At 32.2% G+C, this 13,707-nt stretch overlaps 4 protein-coding genes across 5 annotated transcripts; 2 read left to right on the forward strand and 2 right to left on the reverse strand.

Annotated features, from left to right (window-relative positions):
• The first annotated feature begins 298 nt into the window (after nt 1–298).
• On the forward strand, nt 299–7,228 carry LOC100644731 (villin-like protein quail). Of its 2 annotated transcripts, none has more exons than XM_020865437.2 (9): nt 299–1,317; nt 3,730–3,822; nt 4,000–4,116; nt 4,376–4,716; nt 4,792–5,554; nt 5,640–5,826; nt 5,896–6,147; nt 6,226–6,522; nt 6,600–7,228. In XM_020865437.2, the coding sequence occupies exons 1-9, from the start codon at nt 1,300–1,302 to the stop codon at nt 6,947–6,949; spliced, it is 2,418 nt and encodes an 805-aa protein (XP_020721096.1). In that variant the 5' UTR covers nt 299–1,299; the 3' UTR covers nt 6,950–7,228. The 2 variants fall into 2 exon arrangements, with proteins under 2 accessions (XP_020721096.1, XP_003398911.1); XM_003398863.4 differs by lacking the exon at nt 299–1,317 and adding an exon at nt 2,105–3,002.
• On the reverse strand, nt 7,093–8,510 carry LOC100644612 (proteasome subunit beta type-7). The gene is made up of 4 exons (XM_012313626.3): nt 8,351–8,510; nt 7,952–8,131; nt 7,523–7,838; nt 7,093–7,448 (listed from the first exon to the last, which is right to left on the reverse strand). The coding sequence occupies exons 1-4, from the start codon at nt 8,410–8,412 to the stop codon at nt 7,173–7,175; spliced, it is 834 nt and encodes a 277-aa protein (XP_012169016.1). The 5' UTR covers nt 8,413–8,510; the 3' UTR covers nt 7,093–7,172.
• On the reverse strand, nt 8,351–11,258 carry LOC100644374 (cell division control protein 6 homolog). Its single transcript, XM_003398860.4, has 4 exons — nt 10,594–11,258; nt 9,564–10,505; nt 9,276–9,481; nt 8,351–9,205 (listed from the first exon to the last, which is right to left on the reverse strand). Exons 1-4 carry the CDS (start codon nt 10,856–10,858, stop codon nt 8,972–8,974), a joined length of 1,647 nt encoding a protein of 548 aa, XP_003398908.1. The 5' UTR covers nt 10,859–11,258; the 3' UTR covers nt 8,351–8,971.
• Nucleotides 11,259–12,551: 1,293 nt separating this feature from the next.
• On the forward strand, nt 12,552–13,629 carry LOC100644184 (mitochondrial assembly of ribosomal large subunit protein 1). Its single transcript, XM_003398859.4, has 3 exons — nt 12,552–12,938; nt 13,063–13,323; nt 13,403–13,629. Exons 1-3 carry the CDS (start codon nt 12,611–12,613, stop codon nt 13,606–13,608), a joined length of 795 nt encoding a protein of 264 aa, XP_003398907.2. The 5' UTR covers nt 12,552–12,610; the 3' UTR covers nt 13,609–13,629.
• Nucleotides 13,630–13,707: the final 78 nt, after the last annotated feature.

Consider the following 13,707-nt stretch of genomic DNA (forward strand, 5'->3'; position numbering starts at 1 on the left):
TGCCTCTAGTTCCAAACGTTCAAGAGCCGATGTAAAGCTCCTTGACTCTTTACAATTGCCAAAATTCGCCTATTGGGAAATTTTGAATTTTCATAAAAAAGTAATAATTTATACTACGTCGAAAATAAAGAAATTTTTCAACATTGAGCAAATTGTGTAAACCTGTACTCCTTGAGAACAGACATTACATCCTAATGCCACTGACAAACATATATCGCTCATAGTCTTGGACAAAAGATTTCTCTCGTCCCATGCAAAATTTTCAACTACTCACAAAAGAAAAGACGCGATTTAATATTGATGAAACCGAAGGGTTCACAACCTGCGACAAAACAGTCACAAACCGCTTGAGTGGTCAGATTCGTCATTTCTCCAATCCATCGGCTTCTTACCGCGTCATATAAAATTGCTATATTATAATTATCATATAAAAAGACTTCAAAAATTTCTCGTATCCGTTAAAATCGACTGACAGGTGCCAGATGGACGCGCATGGAAAAACAACACCCTTCAGTAACATAATAAATGAGCAGCTTTCAAATTCACACGACTTCAACATGTATATTACGTATTACAATTATATTATATTACGATAGTATTGAATACACTTGGTGTATCCAAGTAATTTTTAGGAAGACCATTGAGTTGCAATAATTTTTCTGGAACAGGATCGCGTTATAAGTGAAACTGTACGTATATTACATTTTTTAAATTTATAATTAATCTATGCTTTTTCAAATTTGTGTGTATTATACTCTGTACTATTATATTATTTCATTCATTGTTAAAAGAAATATTCGTCTTTTTTTAAATTTAATTCTCTGTAATAAATAAAAGAGTGTAACAATTACCCTCTTCATCTTCCATGAAACGATACAAGATAATCACGATCGTTACGTTGTCTCCGTTATTCGAACGAAGATAACCAAGAGGAAAAAGAAGAGCACGATAGAGGACCTTCAACATGTCAGAATGACGTTAGAAAGGTACAGAACAGGTGCGCTGAAGCGAGATGTGTATGGCGTAGAGGCGATGCCCGCATGGTTGAAACGTATATCCAACAAGTACCCGTTGGTCACGGCTGGCCGGTCGGGGTTCCGGGCTGACTTCCGGACGAGTCTGCACCGCTACGGTTTCTTTTTAGCCAGGAACGCATGGTATCAGTTGTGTTCACGTACAGTTAGACGGTGTTACCTCGCAGCAAACGCCTCTTCTTCTGCTCCTTCGTGCATATCGCCGCGGATTCGTTCGTATACATTCCTTTAAATGACGTGACGGAAAAACGGAGAAGAAAGAACGATGGATTTCTCTAGACGGGTGAGTCTGCAGAGGAGCGTAACTATGTGAAACCAAAGACGCAAAACTAAGCGGGATAAGGAAACGAACAAAGTTAAACATTCATAAATAAATACATACGTTTTTAATTTTATCGTGTTTTATTATATTTTTTAGTCTTGCTTTTTTTTAATTCTTTCATGTGAAATAATGTATTATAATTCCATAAGTAATTAATAATATTATTACATACCGTATTACAGCTAAAAAAAAAAAAAAAGAAAGGGAACGAAGGAAAGAATTTTTTCTGCGCGATAAATTTGACAAAACAGCAACCACCAATTTGAACAGCAACAAATTGTGTTGTATCTTATCTGTCTTTTGATTTTGCATTTTTGCCAATTCTTTTACACGAAGTAATATTTTATAATTCTAGAAAGTAGTAGCAAAAATATCATTACATACCGTATTACTGCTAAGGGAAAAGAGTTTTTCCCGCACTATAAATCTGGTAAAACAACGTCAACTTATACAGCAACAATTTTTACTTCCTCGCGAAACGATCGTTCGCGAGAGATTCGGCTATATACAGGTTGGTGGGCGTGCGGCAAGTGTAGTCACCACTTCCTGCCGCAAATGATCGTCGCGGACGACGCTCGAATAACACGTGTACAGTGTACACACGTACCGTTCGTAACGTACGTGTGTGCGGGCGTGGACATGAATGAACGTGGAGATGCATCTGCATTATCTGCAAAGACAATAGCGTGGCTGTATACGTGCGAACGTTGCACTTTGCATCACCTACACCTATGTGCAAGTTAGAGCATTAACGGCAATCGGCGCATACCCGGAGGTAACAGCGTGTTACCTCATCGCTATTGAAATACATATATTGTAGCAAAATCAGGACAACGCACGATAGATATCTGTGGAAAGCATAGAAGTAATTAACAAATCAGTCATAAAAAGTTATTGGTGTCGAAACGAATGTCTATGGATTTAGCTTAGTCCAGTGACAGTAAACTCGTAATTTAAGAGATTATCGAAATAACGCGATCCTTTTTTCAGGAAGGTCCAAAATTATCTATTCTTCGTTACCAATTAAGTATCAAATATGAATATTCTCCGCATTCAAACTGTGCCACCGCGTCTAATTGGAAGCTACTTCTGTGGATACAGAAACAATATACATCCGCTTCTCTGTAACACTTATTCTCGCTTACATTCTGCTCCAGTAGAAACACCATCCGCCGTGAAAAGTACACGGCAATTAATTTTTGATAAAAATAATGATTATTTCGCCAGCTATATTTCTTTAGGCCGTTCAATTATGGCCGCAAACATAAACATAGAGAGAAACAGACTTATATATAATAGTTGCGTGCACAAACATACAGACGCACGATTACGGATCACCTGCGATTAAGTCCTTCCGAGGACCTCACTCCCGTGAGTTCTCATACCCCAGTTTTCTGCCAGCAACCGTTCAGTGCGAGCACTGATCGCGTTTCTCCGTTGCGAAATACAGGCGCGCACACTCGTGTCGTGATTCCGAGTTCGAGATCCGAAACGATCAAGCAGGTGCTCGATCAATTTCAAATAGACAAGTAATTCATAAAGGATCGGACGGTCAGTGATCGATAAGAGGGCGAAAAATAAAATCGTGTTTGAAAACCAAGAAACAGTGGCAAATGTCAGAACTATTGGGAAGAATCGAAGAGCCGGTGTGTAATTAAAGATACAGTAGAAATAACAATTTCGATTGAGTGAAGGAAAGCGTGTGGAGAATATACGGGCCGGTATTATTATTACACTAACTTGGACTGTGAAAAGTATAAAAGAAAACAGAATACAATGTCTCACGAAAGTATTTAAACATTCATGAGAATTTTTAATGAATATATTATATGTATTATAAATATCTTGCAACTTCCATATACATCTTCAGATTCGTTTCAAATTTTATCAATATAATCACGATAGTTGTGTCTCGTTACAGTGCTAGTGAAATCCCATAATGTTTCGTATAACGCACATAATATATCCAAAAAGAATTCCCACAAGTATTCAAATACTTTCGTGAGCCATTGTATGTCTCAGACTACCAGCAGAAACGAAGGTCAATATAATTTTACCGCGAAAATGACCAAAATTGTAATTTCACGGATTCATTTTCCATATCGCTTGTTTCTTATTTTTGCTCGATAACGCGTATATGACCAATGACTACATCAATTCGATATCATGACCCATTATAAAATCCTTGAAATTAAAGTTTGCGATAACGTTATTACCGGACTATTTTGCGCGTATAAAACAAGATTCATTTGCAAAATTCATTCAAATAACAAAAGATTGCTTTGTCATATGATAAAAGTTATTTATACAAAATTTGCCTACTTAAAAAAGAGTACAGTTTCCTAAAAGTCAAATTTCAATTATGTGTCTCAGGACGACAGAACCTGCCGTTCCGATGATTCTAACGGTGAAATCTTTAAGAATGTTCCGAGGAACAGCAGTACATTTCGCATTTGGAAAATCGAGGTACCGTAACAAAATAAAAATGCAACATAATTTATACTCCCCGTTATATTACGATATATGCACGTAGTTTAAATGTATCACATAGTTTTAGTTAGCTAGACTGCTTTTCGAGAGTTTAAGGAGTACAAAGAGTGAAAGTGTGAAGTACTAAATTTTCCTTTAATGTTCGTGCAACAGGGTTTACGAGTTACAGCCGTTACAGGAAGTAATATGGGACATTTCCTCTCAGAGTTGGCATACATTATCTACGCGGTGTCACCGAAAGACGGTCCACTACCTTACCCTGGAATGCCGGTAATTCTTTCTCCTTTAAAGAATAAAGTTGTAACTTAATTAACTATAGAATTAAAGAAATATTATGTACTTTTGAATGTTAAAATAAGTCTTCACTTACACCACTATGATTTTTGGTTAACCACATGTAGACTTCGAGTGCATTTATGGAAAATTAAAAGATATCCTTTTTTAATTATGTTTATAAAAATTTGAATTTATATAAACACCCACAGTTTAATTATATGCGTAAACTATATTCTTTATATCGTTTAAACAGGTTAAGGAGATAAAATCGACTGCGATAGTTCGTGTAATTCATTTCTGGATTGGATCTGCTTGCGATTCAACAATCTCTGGGGCAGCAGCCCTTCGAGCGGCCGAATTAGATTCCCAAATATCTGCCACGATACTATCAAGGGAGGCCCAAGGACGAGAAAGTCCTAGATTTTTAGCCTATTTCCGCCAGCATCTTGTTATTGAAAATTTCCACTTTGAAACACCATCATGCAAATTGCATAGAGTAACTGGCGTAGCGATCCCTGTCTTGACAGAACTTGAAAAAGTTCATTGGGATCATTTCAGTTCACGGGACGTTATTCTTGTGGACGTTCTATCACAGTGCGTAGGAAATTGAATTGAATAATCATTAATCATTCTGTTATAATATATTAATAATAATATAATGGTACATAGGGCTATCGTATTCCTTTGGTTGGGATCGTCAGCAGATCCATTGCACAAACGACACGCTGCCAGTATCTTGGAAGTGAGAAAAGAAAATAACAATGGTCGTATTATCATCATCGATGATGGTTACGAACAAACACTACCGGAGGAAGATAGACAACTGTTCGCCAGTATTTTAAATCCTTCCACAAGAGTGGTCAAGCCGGATCGCCTTTACCGAGTCAATATGCCAAGCCCAGTCAAACTGTATAGATGTAACGAACAATCCGGTAAATATAAGGTCGCTGAACTGAAATCTGGACCAATTCTCCGAGCTGATCTCACATCCGAAGCCGTTTACTTAATCGACCGTGGTGAAGCTGGTGTTTGGGCTTGGGTCGGACGTAATGTGAATGCCCGAGAAAAATTGGAAGCGATTCGTAACGCACGAGGATTTGTAAAAAAGAAAAATTATAGTAATGGTGTATTAGTGGAAAGAGCGCTGGAAGCTTGTGAACCAACGGAGATGAAGGCTCTTATTAGAGGGTGGGAACCGGCGAAGACAAGACCGCTTACTCTACCACCGAATTTTGATCCCGACTATATGAATGAAAGACCTAAAATGGCTACTGGGTGCCAACTAGTTGACGATGGATCCGGTCAAAGAACTCTTTGGAGAGTAACCCATAAAGAAGGAATGATTCAAGTGGATGACAAAGGAATATATTACGCAGAAGCTTGTTACGTAATGTGCTACAAATATGGACAAGGACGTAGGAGTAGAACAATCGTACGTTGAAAATGTAATTTCGATTGTTAAATTAACAATAACTATTACTAATTAGTGTTAAATTTGAAATAACGTAACATCACAGATTTATTGTTGGGAAGGAGTTCATTCTATAAACGCGGATCGAGAAGCCGCTTTAGAAGCAGCTTGTCATTTGTCAGAAGATACTTCTGGTCAGTTAGTAAAAGCATCTCAAGGCAGAGAACCGCCTCATTTGTTGCAGATTTACGATGGAAAATTGAAAATATTAGCTGGAAGGCATCGCGATTCTCGTAAGCAGTAGAATAAATTATTTATTATGTTTATTTAATTAAATTCTTAATGAGATATTTGTTTCGTAGCTCCGGAAAAGTATCTCGTTAGAGTTTTCGGATCTACTCCATACACGTCGAAAGCAGTTGAACGGCCTTTGAGATCATCCAGCAGCCTCGATTCTAGTGGAGTTTTTATTCTATTTTCTAATTCACCTGTAGTATGGTGTGGTGGAAGAAGTACTGGTGACGCTAGACAAGCATCTAGACGACTTGCGCCCAGAAATGCACCTTTGATAACTGAAAATAACGAAGATGACGATTTTTGGAGAGAACTCGGAGGTTGACAAAAGATACTAAGAATTATAATATGAACTTAACATTGGATTATAACAATGAACTTTAAATTTAATCTTTAAGGTAAAGGTACTTACGGTACAGAAGTTATTGACGACGGAGAAGAACTTGAAAAACATCTATACCAATGCTTGACGGACAATGAAATGTTTGTTGGCGAAGAAGTTCTTGGATTTGGTCAAAACAGTCTCCTACCAGAAGCTATTTGGTTGTTAGACGCGGGAAATGTGATATGGATCTGGATTGGAAAGTCTTCTATTCCTAAATCGTTGAAGGAGTGTGTACATGATGCAATGATATTTTTATTCACTCACCCAGCTGGTCGAGATCGAAACACAACGATTTCTATAATTAAACAGGGTATCGCAAATTATTTATTTTCAAAAAACAAAGATACCAAAAGACCTTGAAGTAAAATAATTTTATCATCTTTTTAGGTATGGAACCTTCAACGTTCATTGGATTATTCGATAATTGGAATTACAATTTACTGAGAGAATACAAATCGTTTGAAACATTTTGCACACTTCTACAAGATAAAGAATTTCTACCGAAAATACAAACGTTATCGAAATCATTGAGTGACTTCGATAATTATGTAAAGTATCCTCTTTCTGTCTTAAAAGGTGATCCGGAAAATTTACCATCCGGTGTTGACGTTGTCCGTAAAGAAATGCATCTTACTTTCGATAATTTCATTGCGATTTTTAAAATGGAACCAGACGAATTTGTAAAACTTCCTGCTTGGAAAAGACAAAGACTAAAACAATCGGCGGGACTTTTTTAAAACATTGTGCTTTAATAATACTATTTTGTACCATAGTGATTACAGTACTAAAATAAAATAAAATCATGTTATATATTTATATTTTAATGTTTGGGATTAAATTTATTAATTGGAAAGAATATTGAATTTTATAAATTTAAGCGTTATGAGAGAGAGATTAAGGCTTTATTTATTACAAATTCACATATATATCCAAATGTAAAGTAAAACTGTTTGATACATTTTATGATGAAGTATCCATTGGCTCTGTATTAAGCCTATGCACAGTTTCCCCTTCAATGATTATAGGATGAACCGTTTTGTTAAGCACAGCCGTAGTACCACGTTTATATCGGTACGATATATTGCGCTGTCCTTTAACATTAGCAACATCATAAGGGCGTAAATAATCAACAGAACCTTTACGTATGACACATAAATCTACATTAGAACCAGAAGCTAGATCATTAAATATACCAGCACGAATGGCATCTGCAACCAATTCTTTAGCCTGCTCTTCCTACAAACATTTAAAAATGAAATATATGATTGTACAAAATATAATAAAATAAGTAAAAATATTTAAATTCTTACTGTCATATCAGGTTTCCATCTACTTTCAAATACAGCCATTGCAGCTAATGATCCTGTACCCATACTAGTATAAATGTGACGATCTGAAGATCCATGAGGATGAATACAATATAAGTGTGGTCCATCCAAATCAACACCTCCTAATATTAAAGCTGCTCCAATATTTCCTTGATAACGGAACAATAATTGTTTAATCATAGCATTTGCAGTACAAACTGGCACTATGCGGTTAGTATTTAAACGATGTAACTCCAACTGACTGGATATCATTTGAGTTGTCATTTCAGTATCAGCAGCAGTTCCAGCACCACAACAACTTAAAAATAATTATTAAATTATTCTATTAATTATTCTTAAATTAGAATATTAGTTAATATTACATTGCTTTGAATAATTATTAATGAAATTAATTTTTTTTTAAATACTTACTATATATTTTCAGTAAGATAATGAATCTTACTACAATTTTTATCAGCAACTATGGTGTTTTCTGTTGATCTTGTATCACCACCAAGAACCACTCCATCTTTATAAACAACACCAGCAATTGTTGTTCCTGTTTTAACAGCTTTAGGTGCTTGGAATCCTTTCTTTACCAAAAAATTGTTTCTGAAAAGGATATACACTCAAATAAATTCTACAGTTCTTTATATATTTTATAAATTCATAAGAAAAGTTTATTAAGAAAAATCAATAATATTACAAAATGACACAGCAATATTAACTTGTAATAGGTTATGCAGCATGATATATTACTTTTCACTTTTATGATTGTTTGTACTGATATACATATAAAGATGTTTTCAATTTTGAAATAATTACCATTACCTTTGACAAAGATCAAAAGAAAATCCAGGAGCGGGAATTTCAGGCACAAGAACCGAAGACATGATTCAAAAGTTCTAACTTCTAACTCTGTGAAAAGAGACGCAGTAATGAACGAAAAGCATTTCACAAATGTCACCATTTACCAGTAGATGGCAGCTTTGTGTGGAATAACCACGAAAATAATTAATTTTTAACTTATTTTTATCTTAAATAATGTATGAAGCAACTTAACTTACTTTTTTCTTATATGCAAATGGACCAAAATAATAATAAATACAATTAAAAATATGTTATATTTATTAAAAGTCAAATATAACAAAATGCTCAAGAAATAAAATTTTAAACAAAAATATGTATTGCTTGGTTTCAAAAATTTAAAAAGATCGCTACGATACACACTAAAAATCACATAAATTTCTCCTTTTACATCAACTTGTATACAATATATGAAACATTAAATGCGTTCATTGTAATATAAAAAAATAATATAAAACATGAAATAATTTATACAGCTTATTCTAAAGTGGTTCTCTCAAATTATTAAAAAGATACTATATACTTTTTAATATTTACAAAATGATATGAAATTTAATAAATTATGAAAATTTCTTTAAATAACATCTATAAACAAGTTATATCGTTAATGATTTCTGCCATCATATTCCTGTCTTGCAAAGCTGCATCTAACTCTTCTTGATCCCATTCCAAATTTATTTTTGTCAAACGAGCTGCTTTTTTTCTTGTTAATTTTAAAATACCTCTAGTTTCTATCAATGAACATAGACTATAAAATTCAGAACCATCGACAGCATGAATATTTCGTTTCTTGCAAACTTTTTTATACACTTCATGCAACTAAAACAGAATTATATTTATATACATTGAAATTTTTTATTAAATAGTTGTTTTTTCATTATATACTTACTTTCCCCACTGTCACATCTTTATTTCGTCCTTTGTTTAGGATAAGTAACAAAGAACACAATAGTAATTTTTGTTGTAATGGAAATGTACTTTCCTCCTTTTCAATATTTTGAGATCCACCATAAATGCCGTTTAACACAGTGATGACTTCTTTTAGATCCACTGGCTGGTCCACTGCAGATTGTTGCTTTTTAGGTAGATTTATTTCTGTAATGAATATATTTTATTTAGAAAATAGCAATATGTTTTTTCTTACTTTTATTTTGCTCTCATTCCATATAACACATACCATTATTATTGGTAGGTTGTAAAACTTGTGCTAATTTATGAGATTCAGCAAGTTCTATTACTCTTCTACTGATATCCAATGCTCTTCTAATATCACCAGAAATAGCAGCAACTTTCCCAGATAACATTTGTATTGCAGTTTTAGTAAACAAGTCAGACACATTTGCTTCACTTAATCTTTCAGATATTATATTACATATTTCTTGTTTTGTATATGGTGAAAAATGCATCAACTTTGGTTTCAATTCGCATCTAGCTTGTAATCTAGGCAGTATCCTATCTGTTAAATCTAAAGCATTAGCAATTCCAACTAAAATCAGTTTCGAATTGTGTATTGATGGCCATTCAAAGACAGAATATAAAACAGATTGCTTTTTACTTTCTAATTGATCTATTTCATCTAAAATTAATAGCAACATTTTATGATTAGAGCTTAAATATTTTTCAATAACTCCTTTACTGTATTTTCCAGATTTTCGTTCAGCTAAAATGGGTGGTAATCCTAACTTCTGTATAATTTTTGCATAAATTGTAGCAGCAGATTTCATAGTTGTGCAATTAACATAAATTACTTTAAATTTTGATTTGAACTCAGTCTTTAATATAAGTTTTGAAAGACATGCAGTTTTTCCAGTTCCAGGTGGTCCTGATACATATAAGGATCCTGATGTTTCATTTTTTAAATGCTCTTCCATAAATTCTTCTAACTTTTGTAATTCATTTTCTCTGCCAGGTAAGGTATCAGGTATTGAGCTGTGCAAAGCTTTACGAGCATTGCGATATCTTTCTGTTCCAAATAATCTTTTAGGAGTCAGTTTTTCCTCCTTAGTTGGAGAAGATTCCAAATTTAATTTATCAAAAAGGGTAGAAGGTGTGGTTGGAGATGTTAATGGAAATGATTTATCTATCCTTCTCTGTTTTGGAGGTGTAGAACCATGATCTTCTAAAAAAGATATATAAAACCATTTGTATCATTCTATACAAAAAATATATACTCATTAAAAATGTATAAATTCATTTATTACACATACCATCAGATTCAGTTGAATTCTGCGTACGTTGAGGAGTTTTTACATTTATAGCATTATCACTGACTTTGGTATTTTCTACATCTGAGTCTGAGTCTGATTCACTACTACTTAAAGTAATAATTTTCTTCACAGACGGTGTATATTTATGAGAAGAATCTCTCGCAGTTGCATTACTAAAATCTTCTTTCATTACATTATTTTTAGTTCCATAAAATGAACATTTTTTTGTTACTTTGAATGGAATTGTCATTTGAACACCTGTCATTTTTTTATTAATTAAATTACACAATTAATAAATTAACATACACAATTTTTGCACACAAAAATTTTATTTTTTCCGTAGAAATAATGCGTCTAATATAAACTGTTTGATATCTGTTTCCTATTGCTTTTTAACCTACAATTTTTTGGAAAAGCCAAAAAGTCACTCAACAATTTTCTCAAAGTTTGAATAAAATTACACATTCAATAATGTTATTTCAATTTACAAATTAAATGTTCTAATTAATTACATATACTTCCTTAATAAAACACGTTCCAAGTACCTATGTACCGCGCTATAAGTGTCGTACTCCGAGATTTTCCGCGGGAAAAAGCTTTAAACGCGGGAAACCGAAGGCATGTAAAAAGGAAATGGAAGAATACCAATTCCCGCGTAAAAACAAACATCCGAAAAACATAAGATGTTAATTTAAAACAGTACATAATAGGAAATATACAGATACAAATCAACACTAATAAATATGATATTACTTATATTATACAAATTAATATAAACGAGTCGTTTTAATATAATGTGTATGAAATATGGGTACATAAAATTAATTAGCCCTCTAGAGGTAAACATAAGAACTAGAGAGACTAAATTTCCAGGATCAGAACATCAGAAGAAGCGAGCTATTCTCTTCCATATTGGCATTAAAGCGTGCACGAAGTTGAAGAACGCAATCGACTAACCGACTAACGCAATCGAGATATTCTAGACTAATCTAGAAATCTCATATTCAGAAAATGAGAGCAAAGGTAATATGATATTAATATTTCTTGTTAATTTCAATATTTTTGATGATAAGTTTGCTACTACATATTTTTTGAATCCTAAAATATATATTTCTCCAATTGTTGCTGCATTGCATGGTTATTTGACATGTTTCCTAACATTCGAATCACAAAAGCAATAGGTTAAGTTATCAAAAAAAAAAATAAAAATACAAGAAAAGTAAATAGGAAATTTTCAATTTTTAGTGGCGAAAAAAGAGGATGCGCAGGCTAAAACGTAAAAGGAGGAAAATGCGTGCGAGGTCTAAATAAATTTGATATCTATAACCTCTGTAAGTATATAGCTACATATACCATAAGCGTATTATAATATATATTTAACATCTTTTATTACAAAAAGATATTAAAACAGTAATATACATTAATAAATATGTATATAAAAGATTTATTTGAAAAGAAATTTAAGAAGCAATTTTCCAAACATTTGGTCATGTTTGTAACATATAAGTTTTATTTATAAAAATAATTTTATATATATAAATCTTAACACAAGTCTTTAAAAAAAAGACACTTATTAGCTTTATAAAATTTTTGTTTCAGCTGTAAGAGTAACATCAACCAGATCAACTTGAGAAAATTGTATCGATTTCAACTTTCACAATTAACTTTTCTTATACGGAGAGTTCATTTTATTACCATGCACGTGACTTGTACAATTTAATAAATTGATCGTTTAAATTACTTGGAACCTTATTTTCTTAACCTTATTCTCCATAATATAAAATTAGAAAATATATTATACAATTATAATATGAGTTAATATAAAATTAGAAAATATGTTATACATCCTATTTATTATTATTTATTTATTATTATTATCTTATAATATGAATTAATATAAAATTAGAAAGTATATTATACAATTATAATATGAATCAATAGTGATAGCTATCAAATGGATAACTGGCATTTACGTTATTCGAATAAACTTAACCTTGCTTTATATGTGCAGAACAACATGCGAACTGTACTAACAAGTCTATTACGAACAAAAATACAATTTTATAAATATTTAAAACCTCGTACAAATAATGTAGTAACATATTCTCAATTAAGACAAATTACGATGTTTCCAAATAATAGTCAAAAACAATTTAATAACGATGAAAATATTGAAAACGAATCACATAACCTAGTCGGTTCGCTTAGTACCACTCATAAAGTTTTTGAAGATGAAAATGCAGAAATTATTTATGATATCAGTGAAAAACAAGAAATGATTAATTTAGAAGATTTAATAATTGAGGAAGAACCTCACGATCCTTATGAAGGAATAAATTTAAAACGTGAGTAGTAATGAAACTTTTATATACTATACTATATAATTTATATACTATTATATAAACTTTTTGCTATTTAAAGACAATTATTAATAATGTTCTTTAATACAAGATATCAATCATTTTTCAGGTGGCGTAAATGGTGTGTTTGAAATAGAAGATCTTATATCATTATTACAAAAAAGTAATGCCAAAAATATCTTTGTTACTTCTGTACCCTCTGAATTACAATATGTTGATTACGTAGTTATAGTAACAGGTAAATCAAAGAAGCATATGCAGTCACTTGCTAATTTTGTCCGGAAAGTGTATAAATTAAAAAAGGACAAAACAGATTTCTTGCCAAAAATTGAAGGAGAAGATTCAAAAGATTGGCTCGCTTTAGATTTAGGTAATCTTCTTATTGTGTTGGGACAGATTTACTATATCTTTATAATAATCGAATTACTATATATTCCTTTTGTTCTTAGGAAATATTGTGTTGCATATTTTCTCAAGTTTTGCTAGATCATTATATGATTTAGAAACATTGTGGTCAGTTGGGCCTGATTATGATGATAAGAGTAGAAGTTCTACTGACAAAGACATTATGGAACAATATAATACGTTTTTATCTGATTTAGAACCAATTGAGAATAATGATGATGATAAAAAGAATGAAATGTATAGACAATAAATATAAAAGTTATCTAAATGATATATGTTATTTTTTATGCACTAAGATATGATCCTTATTAAATAAATTCTATACAAAAAGTAAAATAAAATTCTAAAA

Source organism: Bombus terrestris, chromosome 11 (assembly GCF_910591885.1).
Source record: "Bombus terrestris chromosome 11, iyBomTerr1.2, whole genome shotgun sequence".
Taxonomy (NCBI): domain Eukaryota; kingdom Metazoa; phylum Arthropoda; class Insecta; order Hymenoptera; family Apidae; genus Bombus; species Bombus terrestris.

Bases quoted from the DNA above. Each gene is read 5' to 3' on its own strand.
- LOC100644374 (XM_003398860.4), bottom strand. From the start codon at position 10,858: ATGACAGGTGTTCAAATGACAATTCCATTCAAAGTAACAAAAAAATGT. The intron at 9,482-9,563 runs GTATGTGTTATA...TATTCATTACAG, and splicing joins ACAACCTACCAATAATAATG to AAATAAATCTACCTAAAAAG. The intron at 9,206-9,275 runs GTAAGTATATAA...ATTCTGTTTTAG, and splicing joins AAGATGTGACAGTGGGGAAA to TTGCATGAAGTGTATAAAAA.
- LOC100644612 (XM_012313626.3), bottom strand. From the start codon at position 8,412: ATGTCTTCGGTTCTTGTGCCTGAAATTCCCGCTCCTGGATTTTCTTTT. The intron at 8,132-8,350 runs GTAATGGTAATT...TATCCTTTTCAG, and splicing joins TCTTTTGATCTTTGTCAAAG to AAACAATTTTTTGGTAAAGA. The intron at 7,449-7,522 runs GTAAGAATTTAA...AAATGTTTGTAG, and splicing joins GATGGAAACCTGATATGACA to GAAGAGCAGGCTAAAGAATT.
- LOC100644731 (XM_003398863.4), top strand. From the start codon at position 2,970: ATGTCAGAACTATTGGGAAGAATCGAAGAGCCG. The intron at 4,717-4,791 runs GTGCGTAGGAAA...AATGGTACATAG, and splicing joins CTTGTGGACGTTCTATCACA to GGCTATCGTATTCCTTTGGT. The intron at 5,827-5,895 runs GTAAGCAGTAGA...TTTGTTTCGTAG, and splicing joins TGGAAGGCATCGCGATTCTC to CTCCGGAAAAGTATCTCGTT.
- LOC100644184 (XM_003398859.4), top strand. From the start codon at position 12,611: ATGCGAACTGTACTAACAAGTCTATTACGAACAAAAATACAATTTTAT. The intron at 12,939-13,062 runs GTGAGTAGTAAT...ATCATTTTTCAG, and splicing joins TGAAGGAATAAATTTAAAAC to GTGGCGTAAATGGTGTGTTT. The intron at 13,324-13,402 runs GTAATCTTCTTA...TTTTGTTCTTAG, and splicing joins TTGGCTCGCTTTAGATTTAG to GAAATATTGTGTTGCATATT.